At 30.8% G+C, this 15,193-nt stretch overlaps 1 protein-coding gene across 3 annotated transcripts in view; it reads left to right on the top strand.

Annotated features, from left to right (window-relative positions):
• The window catches only part of LOC126880006 (adiponectin receptor protein-like), a 132,797-nt gene that overhangs the window by 94,839 nt on the left and 22,765 nt on the right, over positions 1-15,193 (top strand). Inside the window, exon 4 of one of the 3 annotated variants that reach the window (XM_050643515.1) lies at positions 1,093-1,122. The exons of the other annotated variants lie outside the window; for them this stretch is intronic. Coding sequence (XP_050499472.1) covers positions 1,093-1,122 — 30 coding nt within the window. The remainder of the gene's footprint in view (positions 1-1,092; positions 1,123-15,193) is intronic. 3 annotated transcript variants of the gene reach the window in all.

Below are 15,193 nucleotides of genomic sequence, written 5' to 3'. Positions count from 1 at the left end.
GTGGTTAATACCAGAGGCGTACGACCGGGGAAAGTGAATTGTTGACCCTTCCCAAATTCTACGCCACTGATGAAACTGCTATTTTAGCATAATTTTTAGATTCTCCAATACATTCTATGCAAATAATATACTCTTCATTCGTAACGATAGAGTCATTAGTGTTCGAGATATTTGAAGTTAAAAATAAAAAGACACACTTGTTTTGATTAATGTATTATGCTCCTTCGTTTTTAACTTCAAATATCTCGAAAACTAATGGCTTTATCGTTACGAATGAAGAGTATGTTTTTTACATAGAAAGTATTGGAGAATTAAAAAATTGCACCAAAATAGCAATTCCGCCAGTGGCGTAGAATTTGGGAAGGGTCAACCATTCACGTTGCCCCGTCGTACGCCTCTGGTAGTTGCCAGAAACGTTTGTTTTAACATAATTTAGTAGATTGTACAATACCAGCACCACTTACCAAATTTTGTGTTGTTGTCCCATGCCTCTCAGGAAATATTCAAAAATAAATAAAATAAAAGTTTAACTTTGACACCCTGTATTTAGGTTACTTTTGCACTAAGGTAAGTTGACCTATTTTAACCTCAGGAATCTAAGGTTAAGCTATGGCCCATTCTTTACCAAACACCCTGTATACTCCTTCATATATGTACTTAGTTTTATTAATATTTACTTGTAACCCCATTCAATGTCATCCGCATATGCTAGTATTTGTACACTCCTATTAATACATAATGGTCCCTCTTATTGTTATTCCAGATTCTCTAATAACTTTATCTAGGGCAATGTTGAAGAGAGGGCTCGAAAGTTCTTGATATTCCAATGATATTCCTTGCCTATTCTACTTTACGAAATAATACGAAATATTGAAATACATTAAATATTTCGTAAGGGTTTTTCTGACATATTAATAATCTTCAGAATAGCTATCCCTCTGATATTTCACCTATGGATACCTTTGATTCACTTAATTTACATTGCTGTAGCAGATAGTTTTTCCCACCTGTAATTTGATCAAACACACAACCAACTAAATACGCCACCATTAAACTGTGTCAAAATATTTACCAGGTTTTTTATTGTTTCAGAAATACTTCTAGATAACGCGGAAGCACTGGGTAAATATTTATTTTAGGTATTTTTCCAACGAATGGAAGATGCCTTTTGAGAGTATCTTTACCCTGTTTGATTTCCTGCAAGTTTAGTAGCAAGGGCATGGCCATTCATTGTGATTAATTTGTAGGCAGTGCTTTCTATCAAACAAAAAATTGCAGGACATCATACGTACTTTTGCATTCTGTTTTTTTTTACTTTAATGTATGAGGTAAATGACTCTGTTCCTTTTGATCTTTAGTAGACAACTTTAGTTGTACCTTTGTTGACTACCAAAAGGCATTCGAATGTGTAAGCTTTGGTCCATTTTAATAGAGATGGGTGCACCGATACACCTGGTTACACTTATAGATCTGTACCAGTCCAATATGGCAACAGTACGACTAGATGGGAGGCTCTCCAGCCAAGTCAGATCAGAGAGGGGTTCGACAAGGATGCCTTTTATCATCTGACTTATTCAATATTTATGATAAACATGCCATGAGAATCGTTTTAGATGAAGTAAAAGTGTCTAAAAAAATTCTAATTTAAGATTTGCTGATTACAGTACACTTATAGCAGCAAATGAACAAGAAATGCTAGATCTTCTACAAAGAGTTGAGTTAGAAGCATTAAAATTAATAAAGACAATGCTTAAATAATGATGATAGTCAGATTCAACACTATTCAGCTAAGGAACCACTTGCAAGAATACCAGAGATAGTAGACAGCTTCAACTATCTCGGACTCGGATCTAGTATACCTTATCCTTATCACTATCCTAACTTCTCGCCTCGCAAGGAATATACCAGTGCGCATCTGTAAAAATATTAGTACATTTGGATGTTGAGAGGTGACTCATATTTTTTTCAGAAATTGCTTGAAAATAACTCATATAATAATATTTGAGTTATCCTCCCACTCAAAAAGGTCCGGAACATTGTTTAAATAATCAAAATGTCAAAAAAATTAAGGAAAAATTCGATTTTTTTCTTGGTTTTTTGATTATAACTTTAAAAGTATTCATTTTCGAGAAAAGTTGTACCGACATAAAAGTTGCGTAATTAAATTTCCTACAATATGGAATTAACTGAAAGTTTTAAAAATTGTCACCCTTGTTGCAAAATGGCAATAACTTTGAAAAAAACATAAAAAAACAAGTATTCGCATTTTACGTTTTTCAACCATTTATGCTACACTTAGGACCTTCATATTTTACGCAGAAAACTTTATGATATGATAAAACGATACTGTAAATTTTAATAAGATCGGTTTAATAGATTTTGCAAAATAAATCTTGCAATCCAGCTTTCGCAAAAAAATTCATTTTTTCAAAATGTTGCAGCACTGAAAATAAATCAGACAGCAAGTTGAATTTTTTTTACCCTTCATTTGCAATTTGCAAAATTAACATCGGTTAACTACCACGGCGTCAGGATTTTTTTAAATAAACATTAATTTTTGGTGCTACGCGCAGGACAGCGGATACGTTCGCTCTGATTGGGCATTCCAATTACCTTTGATAATGATTGATAAATTTTAATTTTTAGTACATTTCGATATAAATAAATAAATTTGTTTATTGCAAAATAAAAACACATACTCTGTCCTTTGAAATAACACTATTTTTAGCAAAAACTTTCTTTGCTCATATATTTTAACTTCGAAAATAAAAGTGAATTATTTTTAAACATATGCAATTGTTTGAACAAATTTTCACAAACAATAAACAAATTAGTTTAATTTTTATGGAATTAAAATATGAACATACAACACAATATAGAGTAAGAAAATAATATATTAGATAAAGATTGGAAGAAATTTTGATGGAAATCAACTTGTGTGAATCGAACACCGCTGTCCTGCGCGCAGCACCAAAAATTAATGTTTATTTAAAAAAATTCCTGACGTCGTGGTAGTTAACCGATTTTAATTTTGCAAATTTTAAATGAAAGTTACAATATTCTTCTATTTGTAAAAAAAATTTTAACTTGCTATCTGCTTTATTTTCAGTCCTGCAACATTTTGAAAAAATGAATTTTTTTGCGAAAGCTGGATTGCAAAATTTATTTTGCAAAATCTATTGAACCGATCTTAACTAAATTTACAGTATTGTTTTATCATATCATACAGTTTTTCTGGGTGAAATATGAAGGTCCTAAATGTAGCAGAAATGGTTGAATAATGTAAAACGCAAATACTTGTTTTTTTATGTTTTTTTCGCAATTATTGCTATTTTGCAACAAGAGTAACAATTTTAAAAAATTTTAACCAATCTTACATTGTAGAAAATTTAATTACGCAACTTTTCTCGGAAGTAAATACTTTTAAAGTTATAATCAAAAAACGAAGAAAAAAATCGAATTTTCCTTCATTTTTTGACATTTTGATTATTTAAACAATGTTCCGGACCCTTTTGAGTGGGAGTATAACTCAATTATTATTACATGGGTTGATTCCAAGCAATTTCTGCAAAAAAACGTTGATCTCAAAACAGATCCGCCCTGGACTACAAGTAATGACAAGAAGGGGAAGAGGAACATTCCATTAAAATGAAGACCTACTGGCATAGGAGGAAAACTCTGTCTTGAGAAAGATGAAAAAATGTTTGTAGTCTCTAGTAGGCTAAAACAGCAGCAAAAACCATATAGCAGCATAAACTAAAATATATGCAGACACCAACACGAGCAAGCACACCTTCTCATAGACGACCAACAAATTGAAAAAGTTGAGAAATTTAAATACCTTTCGTCGTGAAAGTCGACTCTTTAAGCAAATGCTTTCAATATAGCAGCCAAGATTCACAGAAACCACATAGCAATCCGATCTTGATGAAAAGGGGTTGGTGTATTGGTAAACAATTCTTTTGTGTCTAAAACATCAAGGATGTAATGGAAGAAAAAGATATTAAGTGAGAACTAATATCTGCATGTTATATTTATTCTTATTCTTTTATATAATTATTTCTAAAGTAGTGACTTTTCATTATTAGGTTTAGGAATATTAAATTTTTACTTTTCTTTTCGGGTCAGATCATTTTCTTTTGTAACTTGGCAAGCTTAGTATCGATTTACTTATTTTTATTGATTAGTTAGTTACCTACAATTAGATTCTGATTTATTTAAATTGGAAAAAGTCAAATTATCATTCATACGAAGGTCCGAGACCGTTACATTGACCGTCTGTGGACCACTTCACTGAAAAGAAAAGGAAATCTTACAATTGATATTCCTAAGACATATAATATCAAAATATTTAATAAATACAATATTTCGTCTGCTTCTAATATAAACTCATGTACAAAAATGTCGAATATTTTGAAATTATCATGTTAAGTGAAATTTTTTGTGCTGCAATCGTTATCCCTCCCAGTATCATAGGAATAGGATTTCTTTTCCGAATGCGATGTTTTGACAGTGTCATTTAAATCCTCGATCATATTGGCGATGTCAAGTCACAATGACGACCTTTCGTGGATTTCGGCGGAACTAAAATTGAGGCCTTTTTCTTTTTATTGCCCTGCTATACGCTGTGAGCTCGTACGTAGAGGGGATATTTATAAATTCGCGAGCGCCAGTAGTGGCAAGTCTGTAAACGTTTACCGGAAATTTGACATAAATGTCAAAGTGATTAATTTAAAATTAAAATTAAAAACATTAATTATAAAAAATATTAGTTGGTCAAAGCTGTGGTATATATTTTTACCTTAAATATACTTACGTTTTAAATACTGAATTTACGTTTTTTTAATGTTCCGTAATATGTAATTATAAATTAATCTTAGCGCCATCTACACGATAATTGTGAAAGTATCCGAAGTAAGAAATTGATATTTCATCAATAGAACGTCAAAATGATTAGCAAAATCTTAAAAAAATCTATTACAATTTAATTACTTTTTAGCGTTGTAAATATTAAGCGATAACAATTAAATAATACATTTAAAAATTACCGGTAAAAGTTGAATTAGTAATCCGCCAGGATCGACACCAGCGAAGCTCAGAGCGTATACCCTCTGAGCTTCGCTGGTGTCGCTCCTAGCGGATTACTAATGCAACTTTCACCGGTAATTTTTAAATTTATTATTTAGTTGTTATCGCTTAATATTTACAACGCAAAAAAGTAATGAAATTGTAATCGATTTTTTTAAAATTTTGCTAATCATTTTAACGTTCTATTAATGAAATATTAATTTCTTACTTCGGATACTTTCACAATTATCATGTAGATGGCGCTTAGATTAATTTATAATTACGTATTACGAAATATTAAAAAAACTTAAATTCAGTATTTAAAACGTAAGTATATTTAAGGTAAAAATATACACTACAGCTTTAACCAACTAATATTATTCACTATTAATGTTTTTAATTTCAATGGTTTAAATTAACCACTTTGACATTTATGTCAAATTTCCAGTAAAAGCTTACAGACTTGTCATTACTGGCGCTCGCGAATTTTTAATTATACCCTCTACCTACGAGCTCATAGCGTATAATGGGGCTTTTTAATGTCAAATCGTTGTTAAAATCGTTGTCAGTATTTTCGAAAATCAATATAATTAATAAATTTTAATACAAAAGATTTAATTAAAAGCTTACAAACCTTTTATCAAAAGTGTTCTTATTTGTATGTTATGTTGCAGAATATTTGGAGTATATTTAGGACGAACACGTTCTTTTTGATTCTACTGATGCTGGTAGATTAATCGATGGAACTACTAAATTTTTCACTTTATTGATCTTCGAAAATACTGACAACGATTTGACATTAAAAACCCCCATTATAGCAGGACAATAAAAAGAAAAAAAGCCTCAAAATTTTAGTTCCGCCGAAATCCACGAGAAGTCATCATTGTGACTTAACATCTCCAATTTAAATCTGATGGGGCTATATAGTGGTCAATAACGCTCCATCTATAGTACTATACTTCCACCACCAAAACTAATGCTCTGTATGAAGTTATGAGCTCTATCTACAACCATATACAGAGAGTTAGTTTTGGCGGTGGTGGCATCAAAGATATTATACACATAGATTAGAGAAGGTCCGAAAAATAGCGTAACGCGGAGCAGTTCGGGTCGGTGGTCTATCTATCTCTCTCTACCGGCGCTTAGCATTCTCTCTCTAGCGTATGATGGCCACCGCCTCTGTGTCAGTGTCGTTCCATAACTCCCACCTCTTGGTAGATAAGCTCACACTCGCACGACAGACAAAGATAGCTAGATCACCGAACTTTATATTGGCTTTACACCCCGATGCATTGAGTGGCATATAACAAGCCTGGTCTATGGTTAACATGTCTCTGGGTGGCATAGTGCTAAGGAGCTGTATTGCTTGGAAGGGACATACCGAACTTGCGGAGGTGATTGGGTGAATGACAGCTAACACGTACATTGAAAACCTTTTAGAAGATCATTTTTTGCTATTTGAGAGCTATATGGGATATGACAGATGTCCTCATATCGCTAGAGTAGTGAATACTTACCTTAATGAGATTCAATTTAAAAGATTATATTGGTCACCATATAGCCCATATGAGATTTCAATCCGATCGAACATTTATCACTTTAAAACATCGTATTCAGAAAAGAAATCGTATTCCCATGACACTAGGAGGGCTAAGAATTGCAGAACAAAAAATTTCACTTGACATTGACATTTTTGTCCATGAGTGTATAAATTATAAGTATTTTGTCGTAGTTTTATGTGTTTAATTATTAAAATAAGTTCTTCTTAAAGTAATCTCATATCCTCACTGGAGGTTGGCTACTACAATTGCAAACTCCTCTTTCTCTCTGTCTTCAACTGCTCTTATAGCTGTTCAAAATTTAGCCCTGTCCATTGTTGCATGTTTTTTAGCCACGATAGTCTTTCCTTTCCTACTTCTCTCTTTCCATCGATCTTCTCTTGCACTATTAGTTGAGCATATTGGTACTTATTATTATTATTACTCAGTATGTGACATAGGTATGATGTTTTCCCAACTTTCATCGTGCTGAAAAGTTCTCTTGCCTTGCCTATTCTATGCAGCACATCTTCGGTTGAGGTATGCGATGTCCATGAAATCTTGATGATCCTCCGGTAAATCCACATTTCAAAGGCCTCCAAATTATTTACGGTTAATGTTTAAATGGTTCACGTTTTAACTGCATAGAGGAGAGTCGACAAAGACGCAGCATTTTGATAATAGTAGTCGAGATTCGACTTTGTGGGGTTCACATGGGAGTATTTTGAGTTTTTGGTCTGTTCTATTCTCGATCTAATATTAGAATTTAGACTGCTATAGATCCCATATCCCTGGTACTTGAACTTAACCTATTCCTGTTCTAAAACTGCGTGACTCATAAGGTTTGTCAAACGAAACTCGTTGCAGTGTTGGGGGTTTGTCTTTTTCGGTAGTGGGGTAAATATTAATTCTAGCCAGTCTTGGGATATTTTTCCTGTATCATAAATGTGATTGAATAAAGTGACAAATTTGTCGTTGATTAATTTTAACGTTTCTTGGTATATCCCATCTGGACCTGGGCTCCTATCAGTGGCGTGCTGGCCATATAAATGAATCGGTGCAATCACCGAGAGGCCGGTCAAATAGATTCACAAAAATTTTTAGATGTAACTAAAAAAAAACATTTTTTTTTTAATTTCTAATCGAATGTTAATTTTGCTAATAATATCTATTAATAAACATTTCAAAAACAAGGTAGGTAATTAAATAAGACTATACATAAATATATTGCTACAGATAATATTTATTTTCATAATAAATATTTATTATATTTATATTCACTTTCATTTATTATATTCATGTTTATGGTTATATTATATTATTCATACTTATGGTTTTCCAATTGTCTTCAAACATGTATGTACCTACTTACTCTGCAGAATAAAAAATGTAAAAACGTCTTGCATATTTTTGACCGAATTATTGGAAGTATCAAAACACGATTTGATCAAGACAAATCGTTTTATGATGATATAATTACTCTACATCCTAGAAATGTTGATACAATAAAAAATGGTATACCTTTAACGGCATTTAAATCATTTACTCAAAAATTCATAAATTATTATCCTTCCATATCTGCGATTGCAATTTTAGAGAAGAACTCGTGGATTTTGCTGATAAATCTATAATGCGAAAAAATAGGATTGTGGAAAATACTGAAATTATAGAAGATCGAGTTAATGATGAATATGTTCAGTCTATAGACAATATAAAGGATGATAAAATCTAAGTGATAATGAACATGAAGTAGCAAATGATAATGTTGTTGATATCGTGAAAACTTCACCTCCGTGTGGTACTAAAAAGTGTAAAGATTGTATAGCTTACTGTTACGCTGTTTTACATAAGTACAACTTATATCAGTGTGCTTATCCAAATTTAAATAGTATATAAGCATTTATTAACTCTTTCAGTGACACAAGTATCTTGCGAACCTTTTCAACGTTGAAATGCATAAAAAATCGGTTAAGAAGTAATTTAACACAAGATCACTTGGAAACATTTATGCTAACGGCTATAGAAAAATAAACTTTGAATGAACTTAAAAATGATGAAATAATAATCTACGAATTTGCTCAAAAATTTACTTTAATGCGAAAATTATTGATCGAGAGTTAAGTAATTATTTTTTAAAATAATTGCAAATGAATGTTTATATTATTGTGTTGTATTAACATTTTAAATATTATTAAATCATGGTATTTGCACTGTACTTGTATTTGAACTTAATACATAACTGAAAAATTCTCAAAATTTTATTTTACTTTTATCTTAATTTTACATCAAATTAATATTATATTTATACAGGAAATTATGGTTTCTGCCTTACTACATACAATATTGTCATACATGTCATTTACTATTTGTAAGATTGCTTATTCTTAAATAAAAAAATATAGCAAATTAAAAAATCATTGAATTCAAAGTTTTATTATGTTTGATTTAAAAATAATTTATATTTTTGTTTTTTTGATTTTATGAATACCGAATAAAATATCCTGATAATAGAAGGTAAAATGAGGAGGGGAGGCCGCTTTTCTATAAAATCACCGGGCCGCTTGAAAAGTTCCAGCACGCCACTGGCTCCTATTTGTTTTGAGTTGTTTTGATGGCATTTTTAGACCAGTGCAAATAACAAAAAAACAATAAAAAATTAATAGCAGGATGAGACCAATTCAAAAGGAAAGTACACATATTAGATAACATGTGGAACATTTTTCACCAAATCTGGATGAGGAGAACATGGGTTGGGGGTGAAAACTTTTAGGGGTGAAAACGGTTAATTACGATTTGCGGCAAAACGGCACATCCTATCGAAAAAAGTTAAATCGCAAAGTTGTAGGATATAAGAAGATCTACAACTTTTGTAAATAAGCATTTTTCACATAACCTCAAAATATCCGAGAAAATTGGAAAATTCGATGTTTTTGATTTTATTTTATTTTTCTCACTGAAAAAAAATTTTTTGTTTTACCAAATATGGTGGACACTTACCCCTTTATGTCCCAAACACGCTGTAATTTTTTTGTATAAAAATATTTTTTAAAACTCTTGTTTTTTATGTTTAAGGGAAAATGTAAGCATTTTTTCAATTGAAAAATCTCCCGAAATTTTTTTAGCTTTTTTAAAGAAGTTTGCATTTTTTTTGTTTATTGAAACCTCTATTTTCTGATGGTGTAAAAAATATATACGTTACTGTGGAAAATTTTGTCACAAAAGGCAAAAATCGGAAATTTAATTTCAACCCCTCACCATTTTCAGATTCTCAGACGTAATGTAAGTTGCATAGCTGCGGAAAGCTGCATAGAGGAAACTGCAGAATCTGTAAGCATTACCGAATGTGATAAAGAAATGCCATCAAAGAAGCAAAAACTTAATTAATTGATGAAAAATTGGCCATTAAAATTATAATAATTACTTTCTTTTGTATTAAATAAACTTTTTCGTTAAAAAAGTTGTTGCGACTTTTAATTTGGTTCATGAGAAAAAAGTTTAAAAAAAATGTAGCTTATAGGTAAGTAGGCCGACTTAAAAAAAAATAAAGTTTAAAAAAAAATAAAAAACACGCTTTTAAAGCACTAAAAATTTAAAAATAACTTTTAAAATTAAAGCTAGTAATATTTAATTTTTAAATTTTTAGTGCTTTAAAAGCGTGTTTTTTTATTTTTTTAACTATAATTTATTCACAAAATTAAAAATCACAGATAACGGCATTAGTGTAGTAAATTTTTAACAGAGGTTCGTTGGTTCCTGCTCGCTATGCCACTTATATTACGTCTGAGAATCTGAAAATGGTGAGAGGTTGAAAATAAATTTCCTATTTTTGCCTTTTGTGACAAAATTTTCCACAGTAACGTATATATTTTTTTACACCATCAGAAAATAGAGGTTTCAATAAACAAAAAAATGCCTACTTCTTTAAAAAAGCTAAAAAAATTTCGGGAGATTTTTAAATTTAAAAAATGCTTACATTTTCCCTTAAACATAAAAAACATGAGTTTTAAAAAATATTTTTATACAGAAAAATTAGTCTTTGGGACAGAAAGAGGTAAGCTTCCACCATATTTGGTAAAAAAAAAAATTTTTTTCACTGAGAAAAAAAAATTAAAATCAAAAACATCGAATTTTCCAATTTTCTCGGATATTTTGAGGTTATGTGAAAAATGTTTATCTACAAAATTTGTAGATCTTTTTATTGCCTACAACTTTGCGATTTAACTTTTTTCGATAGGATGTGCCGTTTTGCCGCAAATCCTAATTAACCGTTTTCACCCCTAAAACCGCTCCCCCAACCCATGTTCCACTCATCCAGATTTGGTGAAAAATGTTCCACATTTTATCTAATATGTGTACTTTCATTTGGAATTGGTCTCATCCTGCTATTAATTTTTTATTTTTTTGATCCATTTTAGAGCTATCTGCACTGGTCTATTTTAGCCAGTTGGCAGTCTGATTTTTGCATGAGAGTTTAATGAAAAGTTAACAAATCAATTGGAAGTTCTGTCGGACAAAATACATGTGACGTTTTCGTGGTCTGACCGTTCCAAATTTTTAACCTGTTCCACAATTAAAACTTCCCCTGTTCCAGTGTTCCCATATATCAAAGTTTGTCCGACTAGGCACCCTTAAGCTATTAACAAATTTTCAGCTTGCTATTAATCAACTTTTTTTTTCATACGCGTGATCCAGACCTATTTGTAATTTCTCTTTTCAGAATTTCTTGTCATTCGTTGTTGTTTTTTATACTTGGTTCTTTTCGTATGTCATTGAATAATATTCTGATATTGTATTTTTTTGAGAACTTCCCTATTTATTTAATATCTATTTGGTTATTTCACTTTGTATAAGAATAAAATGATGATATTATACAAATACATACAAATTATTATCCTGCAATCAGTAAACTTAATAGTAAGTTTATGTACATGCATGCTTGTGAATATTTCACGTGGCTTATTTTATAAAGTATTTAAAAGTTGATAAAATAACCCCGTAGTTTTATCATTGATCACATGAGACGGAAGTGATAGTTAAACACAGTCGGTTTGAAAAATATTAATGCAATTTTTGAAAATATCTAAATGCTAATAGACCGCTCGTTATTCTTAAACTTATCTTACTATAGTCCGTCTCACCTTGACTTTACAATATAAGGAACACAGGCAATGCGGTCCTTATGAGAGTTTTTAGCGCGGTGATGCAGATTTTATCAAAAAGAATTTGTAATCGAACATTAGAGAGATTAAATTAAAACTGTTTTAGAAAGGCAATCTACAATTTTAGGATTCATATGCGTAATAATACTATATCAAATAAACTTAAACGCATATAAATCCTAAAATTGTAGATTGCCTTTCTAAAACAGTTTTAATTATAGATTATTCGATAATATACGACGACTTACTATTCATAAAACCAAATATCAATAAAGTAGCAGCCACTCATAAATCTAAAGGGTACCCCCCGTTAAGAAGGGCAAAATGCGCTCACTCCCAGAAATCATTTTTTTTTCATTGTTTTACGTTCTATATGATTAAAGATAAGGCTCATCGCAGTTTTAACTCTCTTCCCTCTCATTACAGCACCAAAAACGTAATCTTTTTCGTTTTTGTTATTTTTTTTAGGTGAGATGCAATCAATTTAAATATTTTCAAAAAATTCACACGTATAATGAAGACTTTTACAAAAAATGTACAGTAGGAAAAATGAAAAAATACCCATGCGTCATCGATGATATGCATACGAATCAAATCAAAAATTTCTAGTCAAAACAACGTCTAAACTAATTTAATACTGTAAAAAAACGGATGTGACTACTACCCCACCGAACGATTTTTCGCTACGTAAATGTGTCAAAAATTTTTGTGTGATGTTATTCTGTTTCTGATAATACCTATATATTTAGTGGTAATAAATGTTACTTTTACTACCGTAATTAATTATTTGATATAGATTAATAATATAAAAATAATGAGTAAGCAAATAATATAGTTTTATGAATTTCTCCATGTTAAAGTTGTCGGACGTAAATAGTAACAGGAATTTAAAAAATGTCGTTTATGTCGGCTGCATTAAGTGACTTAAATGAAAGTAAACTTAATGAATTCAGATCATTTTGGTATCCAGATCATTTTCCAGACATTATCTGCAAATAAATGTACATTCGTAAAAATATACTAATCTGTAATTTTATACACTATGATTGAAAAGTCAGAGTAATATGTATAGTATTTTTACTACAAAAGCGATATTACGTAGGTCAAAATTTTTGACGTAAGAGAACTGTCAAAACATTAGAATGTGACTTTTCATTATTGCCATGTTTATAATAAACATGGCAACAATGAAAAGTCACATTCTAATGTTTTTGTACGTAAGAGAACTGTCAAAACATTAGAATGTGACTTTTCATTATTGCCATGTTTATAATAAACATGGCAACAATGAAAAGTCACATTCTAATGTTTTGACAGTTCTCTTACGTCAAAAATTTTGACCTACGTAATATCGCTTTTGTAGTAAAAATACTATACACGTTTGGCAAACTCATTGACAGAAGTTAACCATATTGACAGATGATTACTTACAAACTTTATTGACGTATTTTAATTAAATAAATACTTACCAAACCAAAAATACAATATAATATCAAAATAGCTCTTAAAAGAACTGAATTTATTCAAGTAAATACGACTGATTATTAAAATTTATAAACTCTTCCGAACCTAACCCAGTTTCATTGTCAAAGTGACAGAAATTCAATCTGTCAGATTATAGTTGACCAGCACGATTACTCGAATAGTAGTTTAGACAATCATCATCTCTACTGATGTTGAATGTTTTTCTAAGAATGACATTAGAAGTACAGAAATAGTCAAGTGTGAGTTTAAATTTTCTACTAAATTAATATAACTACGTTGAACAATTGTATCGCCGTCTCACTCTGTCAATTATAAATATGTAACTGCGTATGTCTTGGATAACGTTTTTGCTTAGTAGACAACACTTAATAATCTATCTCTCTCGTTTGTTATTTATAGAAAAAGGCAGCAAATCCAAAATATGTGCTTGATATGATCGTTCATGGGTATTCTTTCATTTTTCCGACTGTATATTTTTTATAGGCGCATAGGTTGAGTGTATGTATTCAATCTACGGGTCTATAAAAAATGGACATGTTTTATAAAAGCCTCAACTATGTGTGTGAATTTTTTGAAATTTTCCCGCCTAAAAAAAATAAAAACGAAAAATGACGTTTTTGAACGTGGAGGGAGGAGGAAGGGGGTGGAGGGATAAAATTACGCTGAATCTTATTTTTTAATTACATAGAACGTAAAGAAATGAAAAAAATAATTCTATGATTGAGGGCACTTTGAACGGAGGGTACCCTTTAAGTTTTTTATTCATTGATGAATCACAATTAGGTCAATTTTTGTCTACAGCTGCTAATATGTCAAAATATATGGAAATTGTCAACAGGAGAAAACGTGAGTATGAGAACAAGAGAATTAATCGCTAGGTAAAATAAGATTTCGTACTCACAGAAAGTATATAAACTACATATTCAATACACTGTCGTCATATCAGCTTGCCATGTAGATTAAGACAATCTATATTTTCCAACTTTTGAGGTATTTCATATTAACTTGATCATTTCACGTTTGATTTCTCATGTTTTTCAAAAAACCTTGAAAGATTTGAAAAAATTACAGTTCAGAAATAACAATATTAGCTATTACATAGCAATAATAAACTAAATGTGTTTAGCACTACATAGATGTGGACTAAAAGCAAAGTTAAAATATAGAAGTAATGGACTCGACCTTTACTTGATGGAAGTTCATTTTATCTAACATTCTTCTTCTTTTAGTGCCTATTCGTTTCGAATATTGGCGATCATTCTGGCTATAATTATTTTATTAACTGATGCTTTAAATAGATTAATTGTTGTTGTGGAGAACCATTTCCTCAGGTTCTTTAACCATGATATTCTTCGATTTCCGAATACTTTACCTTGAAGGATTACCTTCAGTAATCTGTATTTAGTGCCGTTTCTCATTATGTGTCCGAGCTATTCTAACTTTCTCCTTTTAATGGTATACATCACCTCTCTTTCTTTGCCCACTCTTCGTAATACGGTCTCGTTGGTTATCTTGTCCGTCCATGATATCCTTAGGATTCGCCAGTATAGTGTGTATAGCCACATCTCGAAGGCTTTAAGTTTTTTCTTCATGCTTCAGTGAGTGTCCAGGATTCAACTGCATAATACAATATTGAGAAGATATAACATCGTAGGAGCTTTTTATCTCCAGATTAAGGTTGTGGCTTTTAAATAGTTTGGCCATGTTATTGAATGCACTCCTAGCCTTCTCTATTCCACATTTTATTTCTTGTGAGTGATCCCATTGTTCGTTTACTATTGTTCCAAGATAGTTATACTGTTTTACTCGGTCCACTGGTGTATTATTGATAAGTAGTTGGGCGTCTCTAATTTTATTTTTGCTGATGATGATAAATTTAGTTTTTGATATATTTACTTTAAGTCCAAATCTTTCACTTACTTCATTTACTTTTTTTATTAGTTG

Source organism: Diabrotica virgifera, chromosome 2 (assembly GCF_917563875.1).
Source record: "Diabrotica virgifera virgifera chromosome 2, PGI_DIABVI_V3a".
Classification (NCBI taxonomy): Eukaryota; Metazoa; Arthropoda; class Insecta; order Coleoptera; family Chrysomelidae; genus Diabrotica; species Diabrotica virgifera.
This window is presented reverse-complemented; position numbering and strand designations above follow the sequence as displayed.